The sequence below is a fragment of the Struthio camelus genome, chromosome 3 (assembly GCF_040807025.1).
Source record: "Struthio camelus isolate bStrCam1 chromosome 3, bStrCam1.hap1, whole genome shotgun sequence".
NCBI classification, from domain to species: domain Eukaryota; kingdom Metazoa; phylum Chordata; class Aves; order Struthioniformes; family Struthionidae; genus Struthio; species Struthio camelus.
This window is the reverse complement of record NC_090944.1, coordinates 99,541,595-99,557,054: the sequence shown is the minus strand read 5'-3', so window position 1 is coordinate 99,557,054 and position 15,460 is coordinate 99,541,595. Positions and strand designations below refer to the sequence as shown.

At 40.5% G+C, this 15,460-nt stretch overlaps 1 protein-coding gene across 2 annotated transcripts in view; it reads right to left on the bottom strand.

The window, feature by feature from the left end:
• Positions 1-15,460, bottom strand: part of KIF26B (kinesin family member 26B) — a 316,787-nt gene that overhangs the window by 62,013 nt on the left and 239,314 nt on the right. For both annotated transcript variants that reach the window (XM_068939319.1, XM_068939320.1), the window contains 4 exons: positions 10,807-11,013; positions 8,994-9,087; positions 6,777-7,039; positions 3,712-3,895 (listed from right to left, as the gene is read on the bottom strand). In XM_068939319.1, coding sequence (XP_068795420.1) covers positions 3,712-3,895; positions 6,777-7,039; positions 8,994-9,087; positions 10,807-11,013 — 748 coding nt within the window. The remainder of the gene's footprint in view (positions 1-3,711; positions 3,896-6,776; positions 7,040-8,993; positions 9,088-10,806; positions 11,014-15,460) is intronic.

Here is a 15,460-nt window from a genome sequence, read left to right as displayed (position 1 = left end):
GGTACTAAGTCAGTCTTCCAAAAGGCTGTTTAACAGACATTTGCTCTCATGAAAAATCCATGGTTCCTCTATGAACCCAGGAACGAGGACTATCTAGACTTGACCAAAGTGCTTCTAATTCTCTATTATCTCAAGACAACTTCCTACCTATTTTCTCACATCTGATTTTTGACCAGTCCTCCCTATTCTTAAGGGTGAGTTTAGAAGCTGTCTCTAGGAAGAGATAGTTTTATTTTCACGCTCACAAGTCAAGAGCTCCTTAAACATGAGCTGTAAATACTTTCCCATCTGAGCTTACCTCTATGCAAATATATTCACAGCTATTTTGAGACAACACCTCAACTTACGCCTCTTGTAGAAACGGTATTGGGGGTGGGAGGAGACCAGTGCACAAGCAAAGATGGCAATGGGAGCCACTACATGATGGGGACATTGGAAATATCTGAGGTTTCCAGATATTACTCGTTCCTTTTGGCATGTCTTCATGTCACAGACATGTTTCGTCAATAAGCCTGCGTTCAACAGCTGTGGTACTTGGCCATGGTATGTGGGCATGCAGCCTAGGGTTGGCAGGTGCCACAGGAAGTAAAAAGAAATCCACAACAGGAAATAATTGCACGTAAATATGTGAAGACGATACTTGTAAAGCTTCTACATATAGACAAGAGGGTGATATATGATCGTATCATTTCACAGACCTCTTTGTAGACAGGAAGACTGATATGAATAATATATAAATACAGCTACTGAAGACATGTGTAACTTAGCTGTGACTTAAAAGATGTTAACCTACATCGAAAAAATGAGAGAGAGAGATTCCATTTTGCAAGCACTGCAATGCACGGGGTGCACTGCTTACTGCTACTACCCAGTGTCTTGCATGAGCCACAATTTTCCTTACAAGTGTAAAGCCTTTCTCTACAATGTGTTAAAATCAGTGATGAAGTTCAAAAGAAACTATAAATCTGTGTCAATTGCAAGTGGGAGATAATTAAAATTTACAAGAAAACCCCTAAAAATAGATTTTAACAACAAAAGGAAAAAGAGAAAAAAAGACACTGAATAAAGAGAAAGGAGAAAGAAAAAGAAAGAAAAGAGAAAAAAGAAAAACAAAACAGAAAAAAGAAACTGATTAGAAGTTAATCTTGGTAGTCAGACATTTGAAATGCTGTAATAGTCCCCAGATTACACTCCAACCCATTAAACAGGCCAATGGAAGTTCAACCACCCTGCTGTCAGTGGCGCTCCCTGGGAAGTATCAGCACTCACTACAGAGCTGTGCCGGGGCAGAAAATCAGGCTTCCCTGAGGAACAGCCCAGGGCAGCTGCAGCCACCACAGGGCCTTTGCCTCCCTCTGACTAGAGAGGGAATCTAAGACTGCTAGAAGTTACCTTTTGTGAGCATTCCCCAATGATTTTGCTTAGAAAATCAAGGAAAAGTGCTTAGTTGCTGCTGATGACTGCCAGTGGCTTTCCTGAATTATATATAACAAATATGTCTGTTGCTAAGATTACCGGACATTGGGGGAACAAAAGAAAACAAAAGAAATCACTGTCTTTCAAATTTTAGTCACATTGTTTGCACACACATTCCTATCATGTAGGCCGAGGAAATCCAGAACAAGAGAAAGGAGTGGATCTTTCATTCCTATTTAATTTACAAGTCAAAATAAGGCATGTTTTTAGGACGACAGATCCACCTGATTGATCTGAAAATTAAGCTATTTGTTAGGCAAGTTCTCTGCTAATGTGCCTGGCAACTATAGAGAGAGTAAGAAAAGTGAACATCCTAATACTTGTTTTTGTCTATGGCCACAGAGACTTCGCAGAGTTGACAGCTGAAAAATGAACGTGCCAGTTCTGCCACAATTTCATTTATTTCAGTGGTGCTAAGCCTGCTTCATGACATTCCTGGTAATGAATCTTAAAGGACATACGTACGGTACCAAAGTGCTGTCCTCACAGTCATTTTTTTGACCAAAACCATACGTTAGCCAGCCCTTTAATCTCTGACCCTTTAGAAGCTGGGTTTCTTTTCTTCTTCTTCTTTTTTTTTAATCCTTTTACTGGAATCTGTATCTCTACTATCTTCATGTTGTTTTCTGAAAAGTCCTTCATTACAGCAAGAGACTGATAATCACTAGGCGCCCTTTCTGAGCTGTTGGAATTCCCCCTCATTCAATTATCAGGGAGATCTGACCCTGCCTGGCTTATAAGGCCACTCAGATATGGAAACTTGAAGACAGGAGGTGGTATGGCCAAGAGACAAAAACATAACTGCAGGCGGACAAAGTATCTCACATTATAAGCCTATAGGATCATGTCTTTTTTTTTCTTTTTTTTTTAGAATGAGTCATTATAGCCACAGGAAAACAGTTTTTTCCCTTTTATTAATTGCATTTGAAAATAGTAAGAAAGGTCTACGTGCACATGTACTTGCATGTATGTGAAAAGCCCGCAGTATTAAGTAACTGTAACAATAAAACCCTCAAAATCAGCCATCTTTATTCCTAACAACCAGTCAGTTTGAGCATTCACAGTCTTCCTTTCCACCGCAGGCTGGTTAATTAATAAACCTTTAGTTAATTGAGTTTTCTGGCTGCCAATTCCACAGGGGTTATTACTTAAACACATGCAAACTGCATTTCCATTTAGAGCAGCTTTCTGGTTTTCTCTCTTATATTATAAATATAGTCAATGTAAATGTTCTGTATTCAAACACTAGACATTAATACTGCAGCGGTGTCCACCCACTACACATCACAGCTTGCAGTCTAGTCCTCATTACAAGTAACCTGTGCAGAGCCAGGAGCTGAAATAGATACTATTTCTGCAGAACTGTGTAAGTCCACAAATTTGAAAAAGCAGAGGCCTCCTGTGCTCTTTAAGCACCTATTTTTTCCTGTGAAAAAATGATCAATCAAAAAAATTTTTTCAATGGGAAAATCTGGCTGGGAGACTGGAAACAGACTGTAAATGTAACAAAAAATTAGAAATCTACATGATCAGTGTAAATCGAATGAAACCTTTGACAATTATAGAAACATGAGCAGGCATGGCTCGTACTTCATGGCTCGAAGTATGATTCTCTTCATTTACAAAAGGAACATTGATATATAGACTTATGAATCAGTTAAGGCACGTATGGCAAAGAGAGGGAGCAAACTCACAGCACAGAGCCTTCCCGAAGAAGCACTAGAGAGTTCTGCGCATATGGAGTTGGGCCAGCAACTAAATTTTCGCCAATAAAAGCTCCAGTTTGTGCACTGGCCTCAGCTTCTACATACTCTGCCCTGCTTAGGTGCTGAACTAGAACAGCTGACATAACGGTGGCAGGGAATCCCCATCTCCATAATACTTTAACCTGTAACCTCAGCACTGCAGCTATCGATAGAAGCAATATTAAAAGCCATTCTGAAGAGTAGTTTTTTGTTTGTATGTGGAGGCCCACATTGTGCTGAGAGTCAACTGTTAATGCTTCCACAAAAGCAACTAAATCGACAACTGATATTGATTATCTTCAGTCATTTCTGGCCTTTGCTGGATCTTCCTAGAGAGGTAAATAGCCTGTTGGTGTAGGTGGGCCTACCCCATTCTGAACGGAGAACTCTGCTAATTTTCACCGCTAAAGAAAGAACATTGTTTAAAGGCCTATGTAAAGCCAATTTTGAGGCAGCTAAGGAAATAGGAGGGAAGAAGAGAACAGCTTACTTCCGCCTTTGCCACTCTTCTCCATTCGGTACTGATAGATGTGCAGAGTGAAGAGCATGTGAGAGTTGCGGTGATCCTCCTCATCGCAGTCTCGCTGGCTGCTGCGACGGGAAGCAATAGCTGCGTCGAGGAAGAAAGCAGCCTTCTCCGCAGTTGGGGCCCGGAGCTCACTCTGATTCTGAAGCTGCACGTTAATACAAATTAAAAATCAACTAGAAGCTCCAGTAGAATTCCATGCTATCAGAAAACATACTGCTGTCAAAGCACACCATTGATACACTGGCTTCTGACAGGACTGAAAAGGAGGAAATGCCCTACCAAATCAGACGTGCTAACTCATCCCTCCTGACACTGAGAGTGATGGTACCACCTCCTTCAGGAGCCCTACAAATGAATCCAGGCTTTTGAGGGTTCCTACTCACAGTATCTCTAGTGGCAGTTGTCCTGGGGGCTGGACAGAGATGCATAAGCTCACTCCTTCACTAGAATTTTAAGCCATTCATTGGAGCCCATTATTTTTGCTGGCGCCTCTGTTTGTTTGTTTTGCTGCACTGCCTGTGTCCTTACGGTTAAGAGAGAAACAAATGGTTGTTGAAGACACAAAATTCCCAAACCCACAGTTGGTGCAGCTGGGCAGGGGCAGGAGTATGTTACCCTTCATCAAGTGTTAGGAGGGAGCACTCTGCGGATTAACCTGGGAAGTAACAGGTCGGAAGCCTGGGTTCAGCCCCCAGAGCATGTGGGGAGCAGTGCAGAAGAGAAGGCATTTTCTTGCCCCTTCATCCTCTAAGCTTCTGCACCTGCTCAAGAGACGGAGCAATCCATTACATGGAACAGGACAGGTAATGTACATACATTCACATTTGCTGGACCTCAATCACAGTCACCAGCCTGCTCTTATCTCTCCAAAATGATAGAGAGCATATGAGGGCAGATATTATTAACCTACGACAATGTAAGGTATGCATGTGTGCTTCATGTCACCTAAGATTAGTCTGTCTGTGGAAGGGACATGTGACGGTGTAATCGGATGGCATTAGCTTTGGCAGTAGGCAGAGCTGGCCCTCAGCCCATAGGATAGACCTGTTTTGTCTGGCTCAGATTCAGTGAGGAATTCCCATTCTTAGGATTTGTTTCTGTGCGATGTAATACAGCTAAAAATTAAGTTCTCCCTAAAGAAGACAGTGCTCTCGTCTTCTCTTTGCATTCATTTATCAGCTTGAGGAGGTATATTGCTGAGGTTCTGCAATGAATCACATAATAAGAGCTAAAAGCTAAGTTTTCTCTAAAACGAGAGCGGGGCCAATAAGGAGTTAAAAAATAAGCAGAAAGCAGGCCAGTCTTTAGAGTGATTTCACTAATGTAAGCAACAAGAAAATGTGCATACTTGGAAAGGCCCAATGACAGACAGTATGGCATATGGTGATTATTCATTTGCTATACACATTGCTGATTTTGCATATCTATATGGTTATAATATCCTGCCTTTCACAGAACTTTTCATCTGAGGATTTTGAGAATTCATCTGTAGGACACGTGACTCCAGAATGTCACTACGTCTTGTATGTACCTTTACATTTCTAAAGGCATACAAATAAAAAGGCCTTTTTGCTACAACTTTCGTTCAGTCCGTTACATTGCAGAGAGACATAGATCTCCCACGGAAGCTATTTTTTTTTGTACTGATCTAAAATGGCTCATTTGTATATTGTTGTTCTGTCTGTATGTGCGTGAACAACATGCAACAATGGACTGTTTGTTGTTATTGCTATTGTGCTTAAAGACCTTAGTGAAGAACTGAGCTCTAAAGAGGAGACAGTTGATACAGTTATGTAACATCGATACATATGCTAATCCAGATCATAACTGGCCCATATATCATCCCAGTGGGAACAGTGAAGACTTGCGCCTATCTTACGCTCACTGGATTGCACTCATTACTGGATACCAGGGGGTGAGATCTCGAATGATACTCTTAAGTATTTCGTAAAGCACTAACACCAGGAGTCAATGAGAATGAGAGTGCTAATTCTTATTTAAAACCTAAAAGCCACTTTATAGTTCCTGGGTAGAACACAAAAGGTTGAGAAAAGGATCTAAGTACGTCCAAAAGGCTTACAATACAAAGAGATAAAACACAAAGTTTACTACTTGCTTTCAAAAATCTCATGATTTTGAAGGATGAGAAACATGATTTCTAGATCCTCGCAGCTGGATATAGGGTACATTATCCTGTAGGTCTGTTCCCTCCTTCCTCCTTTTCCCCATTCTTGAATAGGTAGTGTTCTGCCTACAATTTCTGGACGAGAGCTGCCATTGCCTTTAAGGTTGAAGGTATGTATCCAAGCTCCAACCTGTTAGTTTGCCCCCTCTTCATCTACTCATACAAAAACCAGATTCACTCCATCCCAGACTGCAAACAGAAAGAATAAGCCTTTTTTCCTCCCACACCAAGAGAAAAAAATCATTTAGGGCTGCTGACACTTTCTAGTGGCTACCCAGGAAATATATGAGCCAGTTAGTCCTTCTTGCTAAACCTCCAAACCTGAGGTTTAGAGTTGGAGTTATTCTTGGCTTGCCCAGCTCAGGAATTTATTTCTTGGCAGCAATTAATAAGTAGCGATTAATGCTTCCTACAACATTACTAATGCAAGTGCTATAAATAATGCAGTTTATAAAGAGATAAACAGCCATATAAATGGCCTCCAGCTATTTGTGCAGTACTGTAAATATTTTAGCTTGCTGTTTTACAAAAGAGGGATCACACTTTTTTTTTTTTGAAGGAGGTGAATTTTTGTTTGCACTGAATGTTTTCACGTTTTATTGCAAACACAGGCCCCTGCTCAACATCAGTTATACCAGAGGTACAAATATTTAGGCCACGAGAGCAGATGGCCCTGCAGCTGCAGGTCATAAAGCTCTTGTATGTTTTAAAGTAAACACTTTCAAGTCTATAAACTTTATGCTCTGGGTAGTTCTTGAATTTGAACCATCTCAGTAGCTCAGAAAAAACAAAAACCCTACGTTGCTTGTTTCAATGTGTCAAATGTAAATCTCTGATTCACCTGCATGCCGCAAATGGGGTCCTCACAAAGGTAGACGCCTGGGGACTGACCATCTTGCAGGCTGCCTGTAGCCACTTCTGACAACAGGTCTCTAAGATTTTCTTCTTTCCCCCACACTTCCACTGCAGAAATTCGGACCGAAAAGCGGGCTCCTGTCTTCTCTTTGCGCTCATTAATCAGCTTGAAGAGCCAGGAGATGGCACAAGGGATTATGCCGAGGTTCTGCATGGAATCATCCTTTCCGATCATGGTGTATGACTTTCCTGTCAGGAATGGGGAGGGGAGAAAAGATAACAACATCACTCCCAGGAAGCCTTCTGCTAAGTGAGATTATCCTACACAGCCTCAGGAGAACTTCTTTGCTACAATAACAACAACAGTCAGCACAGCAGAAAGACAGGCAGGCAGGCAAACAAATAATACATGGACAACTGATAGCATTTAAAATGCACAGATGAAATCTTGAGCTGCATTCGAAACCTGCATTTCCTCATGCTGTCACTGCACAAGGTGAAAAGTCCTCTGACATCCCCAGTTCCCCAGGCAGAGTACTGTAGGTCCCTATGCTGCAACCTCTAGCGTAGAAGGAACAGCGGGATGAGTTGAACACAGCAGACACAGCAGGAGTGCCCGGGCCTCTAAAAATCCCTGCTTTAAGTACTGTGGGTGCAGTATACTTTGGATATCATTTTACCTGGAAGCACTATATTACACTAGATTTAGGATTGACATAAATCTGGCCCCAGGATCATAGAGGCATAACTTTACCCAGAAAAAAAAAAGGTTCAGGTAATGATTTAATGCAGACATGGGTTGATAACCTGAAATATTTTATCTACGTCAAAACTTTCCCATAGTTTGCCATTATTTGACTCTACAGTCATAGTTCTGGCTTGTCTCTGCTGCAAAAGTTTGCTGATTAAGAACAGACACAGAGCACTATTTCATACTGCTTTAGGTGTTATTACATATAATGTATTTAGGCAAGTTTTCTACATCTCCCACATTTATAAACCAAGTGACAAAGGTATACATAATTTTTATACATTGAATCTAAGTGGGAAAAGGTCAGCAAAGAAAATATTTTTATGTAGGTATCTGTGGCAATATCTGGGTGTTTCTACAGATGGCCGAATGGTGTTGGTAGGGTTAGTGAAGCAGCTGAGAGTGGTCCAGAAGGGCCTTGCAGTTAGCCAGGCAGGTGGCCCTGCTCCACTCGTTGTACCACAGCTAGCAGCACTGCAGCACTCAGTACTCTCTAGCTTTTGTTGCCTGTAATTTTGCCTAACTGTAGCCTGATACAGTCTGTTCTCTTAATCATGTGAAAAACAGAAGTATCCTTTAAAGCTGCGTGTACACATGCGTTGTGTATAACACAAGTACACTCGTGTTTCTTTGAGACAGAAAAGGATAGGGATCATTTCACCCAGACTTGCAGTGCAGCCCTCTTCATTAGAGAGCTAGTAGCTTCAAAATACTTCCTCTAGATTAGGATGAACAGAATATAAGATTACTCTAGAAATGCAGTTATTTCAAAATAATGTGTTGATGATGACGACTCTCCTTTTTATTGTCTTTCCATGAGCACCTGAAATGCTGTTGATGCAAGCATTTGCAAAGAGCAAATTTTGATCCATTGATACCATTCGGTTAATCATTGGAATAGTACTTGTTGGAGACAGAATACGAAAAGGTTAGTAAGGAGTGAATTGTCTAAACAGGTAACAGAACATATGTAACAGGATTTGAGTGCCCGGTCACAACACTTGCACAGTGGCATCACAAACATCATGTACTTGAGTAGATGCTCATAGGCTTTACACAGCTGAATAAAGTGGTATTTTGTCAAACAGTCTCTAATACGAGATACCTTTGTAAAACTGTAGACCAATACGGGATCATTCATTAAGAGTTGAAAAAAAATGCTAAAAATTGCTTTAGTAGGCAAAGGACAGAACAAACAAACAACTCAAAACCCATCTCTGTTTTAAAAAGCATGCTGTCCAAGACTTAAGCAGTATGTAAAACAAAGTGAATAAATGTCCAAATGGGAGGTGAAAGTGTGGTACAAGGTCATGCACACAGCATACTGCTTTCCAATGCAATTACTATGCATGGACTAATGAAGCTTTGTCCTCCTTGATCTAAAGCACGAGCAGTCTTGGGTTACAAATGTTCACTTTGCTGCTGAAATAGAGAAATTTTAACAATACCAACCAAGTTTGGCATGGCCAAAGCAGAACACACAGCCATCCGCCCCATTGACCACTGACTGGATCACCTCAGCCACAGTCCCAGCACATACTTCAGCCTGTCACAGGAAATTAAAAAAAAAAAATACTGTTAACAATAGTAAGGAAAATCAATAGAGTATTTTCAGTAAGAATGGTCATAATGTCATTAGTGCTCCAGATAGATAGAATTGATGAAGTATCAAAAAGTCTCATCCTGCTTCTCTCATTCATGTGACCTATACTGTTGATAGTAATGACATTACCTGTAAAAATAAATAAAGCAGGACTTTTGCTCTGTGTCAGGTAAGTTTCACTTGCTGAAGCATCAAAATCTGTTGTGGGGTTAGACGAAATACACCTATTGTAAGAGGATGTGGCTAATTTACTAGAACTCCCTATTAAGGAGACTTTACAAAAAAAATCCTTTTTTTGGTTAAAACGAATCAAACACTGAGATTTTTTAACAAGCTCTATTATTTCTTGAATTATGGACTCAGTTCAATTCCACTAGCAGGCAAGTAAGGAATGTAAGGAGAAAATACAGGCCCTTAAGTAATACCTAAGTGACGTTTCTTAATTTTTCTCTACATTGCTATGAATCTTCTTAGCTTTTAGCAGTAGCAGGCTCCATCTTGAAGCAGTATTTGAAAAGGTATGTCATACAAATCTACGCTGAGCATTCTTAGACTTCAGATTCAGGCATGCTGAACAGTATAGAGTGGTTCTGCAGTAAGAGCCTATCAGTACTGGGTGGAACTGAGTCAGAATTAGCAGAGTTTGGCCTTTTATGTAAAGCACTTTGCATTTGGTAATAGATCACATACCTTCTCCCAGTTCGTGGGCATTTTTAAGCTATCGCTATAATAGTAAACAAAATGGGTCAGGAAAAGGACTGTTCAAAGGCCAACTGCTATGACATCGCTCCTGTTTATAATCTGAACTCTCTTACCTCCCAAAACAGCTGTAGGTGATGGTCCCTGGTCCATCCCACTCCTGAGCTGTGTCCAGACATTAGTCTGGCGGAGTGCTAGCTGCTCCGACCAAAACTGCGTCAGGGATTGAGCCAATGATTTGATTGCATGCCAGTGCTTTGGCTGGCCTTGTGTCCCAGCTCTGTTTAGCTTATGAGTACAGAAGCAGCCTTATAGTACTATTTTGTAATTAAATTTCAAAATGTTACTTCACTCTTGTACTGTCCTCTTCACCATATTTGGGTAATATAGTTCATCAAACCACCAAAGGAGTTTCATTAAAATGAGAGATCAGAATATGTACACATCAATAGACACATGTGGACTAAAATCCCCATCCTCCTATCATGGACTATACAACACACCCCTCTATAAATAATCCGTGGACTAAAATCCCCATCCTCCTATCATGGACTATACAACACACCCCTCTATAAATAATCCTTGACTTCTTAATGAATGGAGGATTGCATTAAAGAACTGCAGTTGTGATCAGATCAACATAAATACCAAATAACAAATTTAAAAGATACAGTGACCTGTTGATGTCTAGGACTCACCTGCTAGACAGCATTTTGATCATTAGCACAATTTATTGCACATACACTCTTAAGAGCAATTTACATTTACAGTAAATATTAAAGAAATCAGAAAATTATGTTATTCAGATATGAGTTAATAAACCGGTTTCACTAGTGATGATATTGCTAGACCTAATTCATTCCTGGTCTAACTCCACTGAGAGTACTGCTGTTGCAGAAGGAATGGATTTGGCTCTGGTGTGCCCTAGCGTTTAGACAACTATTTTGATCATACTTTGCCTACCTGTGATGCATCTTGGGGGAAAACTGCATCAAAGGCAAACATCTTAGGTGGGACCTGGTTGCCCCTTTTTTGGAAGGTGTTCTGACCTCCACAGGTCAACGGGTCATACAGCGTGATTTGCTTCTTACGAGGATCAACCTTTAAGAAAGAGCTGGACTCCGACGTGTCTCTGGCAAGCGTGGAAGAAATGCGCACCATGACTTTGACCTTTCAGCAAACAAACAGAAATACGACCACATTTGATTAGCATGCTGGATGTATTAGAATCTGGTATGTTGAATGAACTTTCTAATTCCACTGAGCCAAATCTTAACTTGCTTTACTGTAGCTAGTGGCTGAGTGGAAAACAGTGAAGACACAGGAATGATTATAGACAGATTTTGGCCTAAAATGCACACTGAAAAGAGCCAGAACTCTTCTCCGTCTACTTCAACAAGCAACTTGTGTATTTATAATTACGAGGTACATCGTTGTGTTTTAGTGCCCATGTTACTCAAGTACAACGATGAGGTATTACATCACCTTGTCTTACCCTCGATATAAATTGAAAATTAACTGCACCCCAGTGGCCCAATTAAGAAAGCTGAAAGGTAATCTAGGCTGCTAAGCTATCAGAACTGCTGTGGTTTCTACGAAGTAGCCTGATCAATAAAGCAAGCACATAAAAGCCAGATCTGTAATTTACACCTTTCCGATTCTAATCCAAATGCAAAGAGATGAAGTGCTTGGTTCTAAGTGTCATCATCAAAGAGTTGTGAAAAGAGCCCTGTTTTAATGGTCAGCTTTTGAAATGCTCGTCAAGGGAGTGGAATGTAATAAGCGATAAAAGATTTGTTAAAACATGTTAGCTCACAACTCATTAAATGGCTACACAATAAGGTGTTATTTCTAAGACTAAGATACATCTTCAGGGATTTAATGAGGTTATACTGCATCCTTAGCCCTGTTAGTAAGCAATTTAGATATAAGTAGAATTGATGATAATCAGTCTGGCTTTGGTTTTTCCATAAATTTACTACCTGCAGACACATGAGTTCCTGAACTTTACAGGGCAAATGTCACTCCTGTGTCAACTCCCGCCTTCTAGCCACAGCTAGAAGATCTTAAGAGTAAAATGCTCCTTAACTATATGTCACTTGCAGCTAACCCACACAAGTTTGGCATGCAGGGGACCAGGATGGGTCACCTCACCACAGGGTGAGAGCACAGCTGTTGTTGGATTGGGAGATTCATGCTGCTAGGAGGTTGCAGCCCTAAAATTCAGACAAGGCTGCAGTTCCTGTCAGCCTCATGGAAACTGGTGCTCTTTGTAAGCAGGTCTCCTTTCATGCTGGCCTAAGCTCATCCAACATGAAAATGAATCAGCACTTTTGAGAAGTCAAACCTGGGCATTCATTTTTGACATAACTCCTTTGAAGCTGATGCAATGAGACTAGAAATTAAATAGGATCATTCAATATTTTTGTGATCTCTTCTCTTTATGCTTTTGAGTCAAAGTGGTAATTTGACTCCAAATATTTTAACTCAGGAAAACAATGATGTCATTAGATGGTGAAATGGTCAAGAACCTGTGCATATGATTTCAGTTCTGTCTGTTTTATGCCATTAGTTGATGGAAAGCAGAAAAACATTGCTTGGGGGGGATGTGTGGGTTCTCAACTGTTCAACTCAGCTGTTTATGAAAACTAATCCCTGACCCCTAACTGAAAAAGCCACTTCCAATATTTTACCAAAAGCATTCTTCTAAGCCCAGCCTTAAGCAGAGGCCATTTCTGCTGCAGACAAAGGCAGCAGCACCCCCAGTAGGTCCGTGCAAGCTTGGCCTGGTTTGGCAGTTTATTGCAACTTTAGGTCTCCTGGCAGTGCAGAAGGGAGGCACTAGCTAAGTTAGCAGGGAAAGGAGGGAGCTCAGTACTGAGTCCTAGAGAAGTAAGGAAAAAAAAAAAAAAAAGCAATGTAAGTCTTGAACTGTTTTCCTATTTTCACCTTTGGATCCATTTTGCTTTTTCTACCGTGTCCCACAGTTTTAAACAGATGCCAGTATCCAGAACGTTAGACTGCTGAAAACCAAAACAAATGCAACACTTCAAATACTTTAAATAAAATACTTGGTCTGCTTTAGAAATGTGTTTTTCCTATATGTTTATGTGCAGTTTTGGCTGTTACGAATCCATGGCCTGCAGACCTTTGATAATCGTGTGAGCAAAGGAGAGCTAACTGAATACCCCAGGGCTAAGTGTCTTTGGGCTTTATGTAAGAGAATGTGGGTGAAATTTAACAGCCCATCATATACAGGCAGTCTAACAGCCCTTTCTGTCCTCAAATTATACGAACATTTAATTTTATCTTCAACTACAGCTGTTTTGTACCAGTATAACATCACTGTCTGTTCCTGATTTAAACCTGTACACACAAAATCAGAATAATACCTGTCACTTCTTGTTGCTGAAGTAACATAGTAAATCCTTCTAACTTCCAACAGCTACAGTGATAGAAACTCAGGCATCAAGTTTCTCTTTCCCTGGAGTAAAAGACCAATTTAACTGAAAGCCTAAAGATTTGCTAGCACCAAATAAACTGAATGAACCACTATAACAAAGAGTTAACTCAGGAGTCCCAGGAGATGTCTAACAGCACAAACTTTATGACCATTTGGCTCCTCAACTCCAGCAAATACAGACATTTTCAAGAAAAAAAAAACCCACTGTCACAAACATGTCTATCTCTTGTGCATTGGGGATTTACTTTTTGAGATTCAATGCTTCCTATTTGCTATGGCTGAGGAATGTTTTATTGATAATATGTGGCTGCCCTGATAGGTGGGCTGCTTCTGACTGAGGCTGGTTTGTTTGCAGCTGGCAGGAAGATGTCTGTGCACTTTGGCCCAGCTGTATCGTGAGTGATTCCTCTCACCTCAGTTCAGACCAGTAAGCACTAGATGTGTCCATCAGAGCCTGCTGTCTGACCCTCTTCGTAGGCAATGGAAAGAACTAGGCCCTTTAGCATGTAATACCTGCCTGGAAAAGATGAATTGAATTCCACAAGTGCTCCTTCCTCCCTCCGTACTACCGCAAGAGTCTAGATGCTTAGCTGAGATGCAAGTGTCTACATTGTAGGCTGCCTCAAGGAAGCAGAGAATTCCATACACTTTAAAAACTTTACTCTTTTTGCAGTAAGCATAAGAAGCCTAAAACAAGACTACAAGACATCTGAGCTAGAGGTATATTCTGAGAAGACAGGCCAGCTTGAGGTGAAGGAATCAGGTAGAGATTCAGGAGCTAGGACCCTTCCTCGCGGATGTGCCTCATTTGCAGTATGCTTGTCAACTACAGTGATACGATCCCTCTCTTTGTTTCACACTCCCCATCTCTAAAACTGATTGAGTCACAGCTTATTTCACTGCATGTGAATGTAGTGATACATTTAGTTATATTGTTAATGGGCTTTAAGTTGCCATCAGAGAGGCAATTCATAATTAAATATTATTATGCCTGTAACCTAAAACCAAGGATTTCATGCAAAACATTTCTCAATAGTGGTTATGAAAAGAGTAAATCAGCCAAGCTACAGTCGTAGAAACGATGGGAGAACATGGCTTCCTACTCTCTCATTTCACAGCTTTTCACGCAATTTATGAATGGGGGTGGCAAGGAAAAGGTTCAGAATCAGAGTTGGCCCCTGCAATCCACTCCATGCGGGAGGCAGTGGGAAGACAGGAGAGCAGTAATTCACTCAGCTATGAGGACAGCACAGGAATTTAATGGACTTCGAAGACTTCAGTTCAATTTCAGGCAAAGACTGGTTGAAGATCAGAGCGCTGCTCTGGGGAAAACAGAAAGGCAGTACAGTTAATTTGAAACTAACTGAACAGTGAAGTTGAAGGACTCTAACATACTTTATGCTTGCAATTTATATTTAAATAAACTATAAATTGAACTTCTCCTTAAAAAGAAGAAAACAGGTTTTACGCTTCAATTCCCTATGTGTCATTACTCCTTTAGTTCAGCGCTACAATTCTCTACTAATCTCTTGTAATTGAAGGTTTTAAGAGATACCACTTGTGATTATGGGACCACTCAGTCTGCCAGACATTCTTATTTGAATCCCTGTGATCAGCTTTAGATGCAGCCTTAGACGCACCTCTCTGACTGTTTCTACAGGAAAACATGAAAGCACGCTCTTGAGACATGTGCTGCTGGTAAAATAAACAGCCTGGGCATAATTTTGATCTAATTTTACTCTCATGCAAATCTGGCTGAACTCAGCAAGAATTACCCTATCTGAAAAGTGGCGAGAATGAATAAAGGAAAAGGTCACTTTTTCCGAATCATTATTGTGCCTTTTCTAGCACATAACTTCACCTCTCAATTCTGCTCATGCTGGAAGCATTTTTTTAATGTGTTTTCCCCTTTGAGTTCATAGGATTTTATTTGAGGACTATTCAGTTTAACAGCAACCCTTTCATTTACTTCTCTGGACTTTGGTTTCTACCTGTGAGGATTTATTCTGTTCTTGAATGAGTTTACAGTCACTGACTTCCAGAATATTGCTCCTGATGTGCAACGGTGCAAATGAAAGTGGAATCAGAAGTATACTGTTTAGATTTTATCAACAAGGTTTCTTTTAATTTTTTTTGTGAAAATTGTATGTGTTT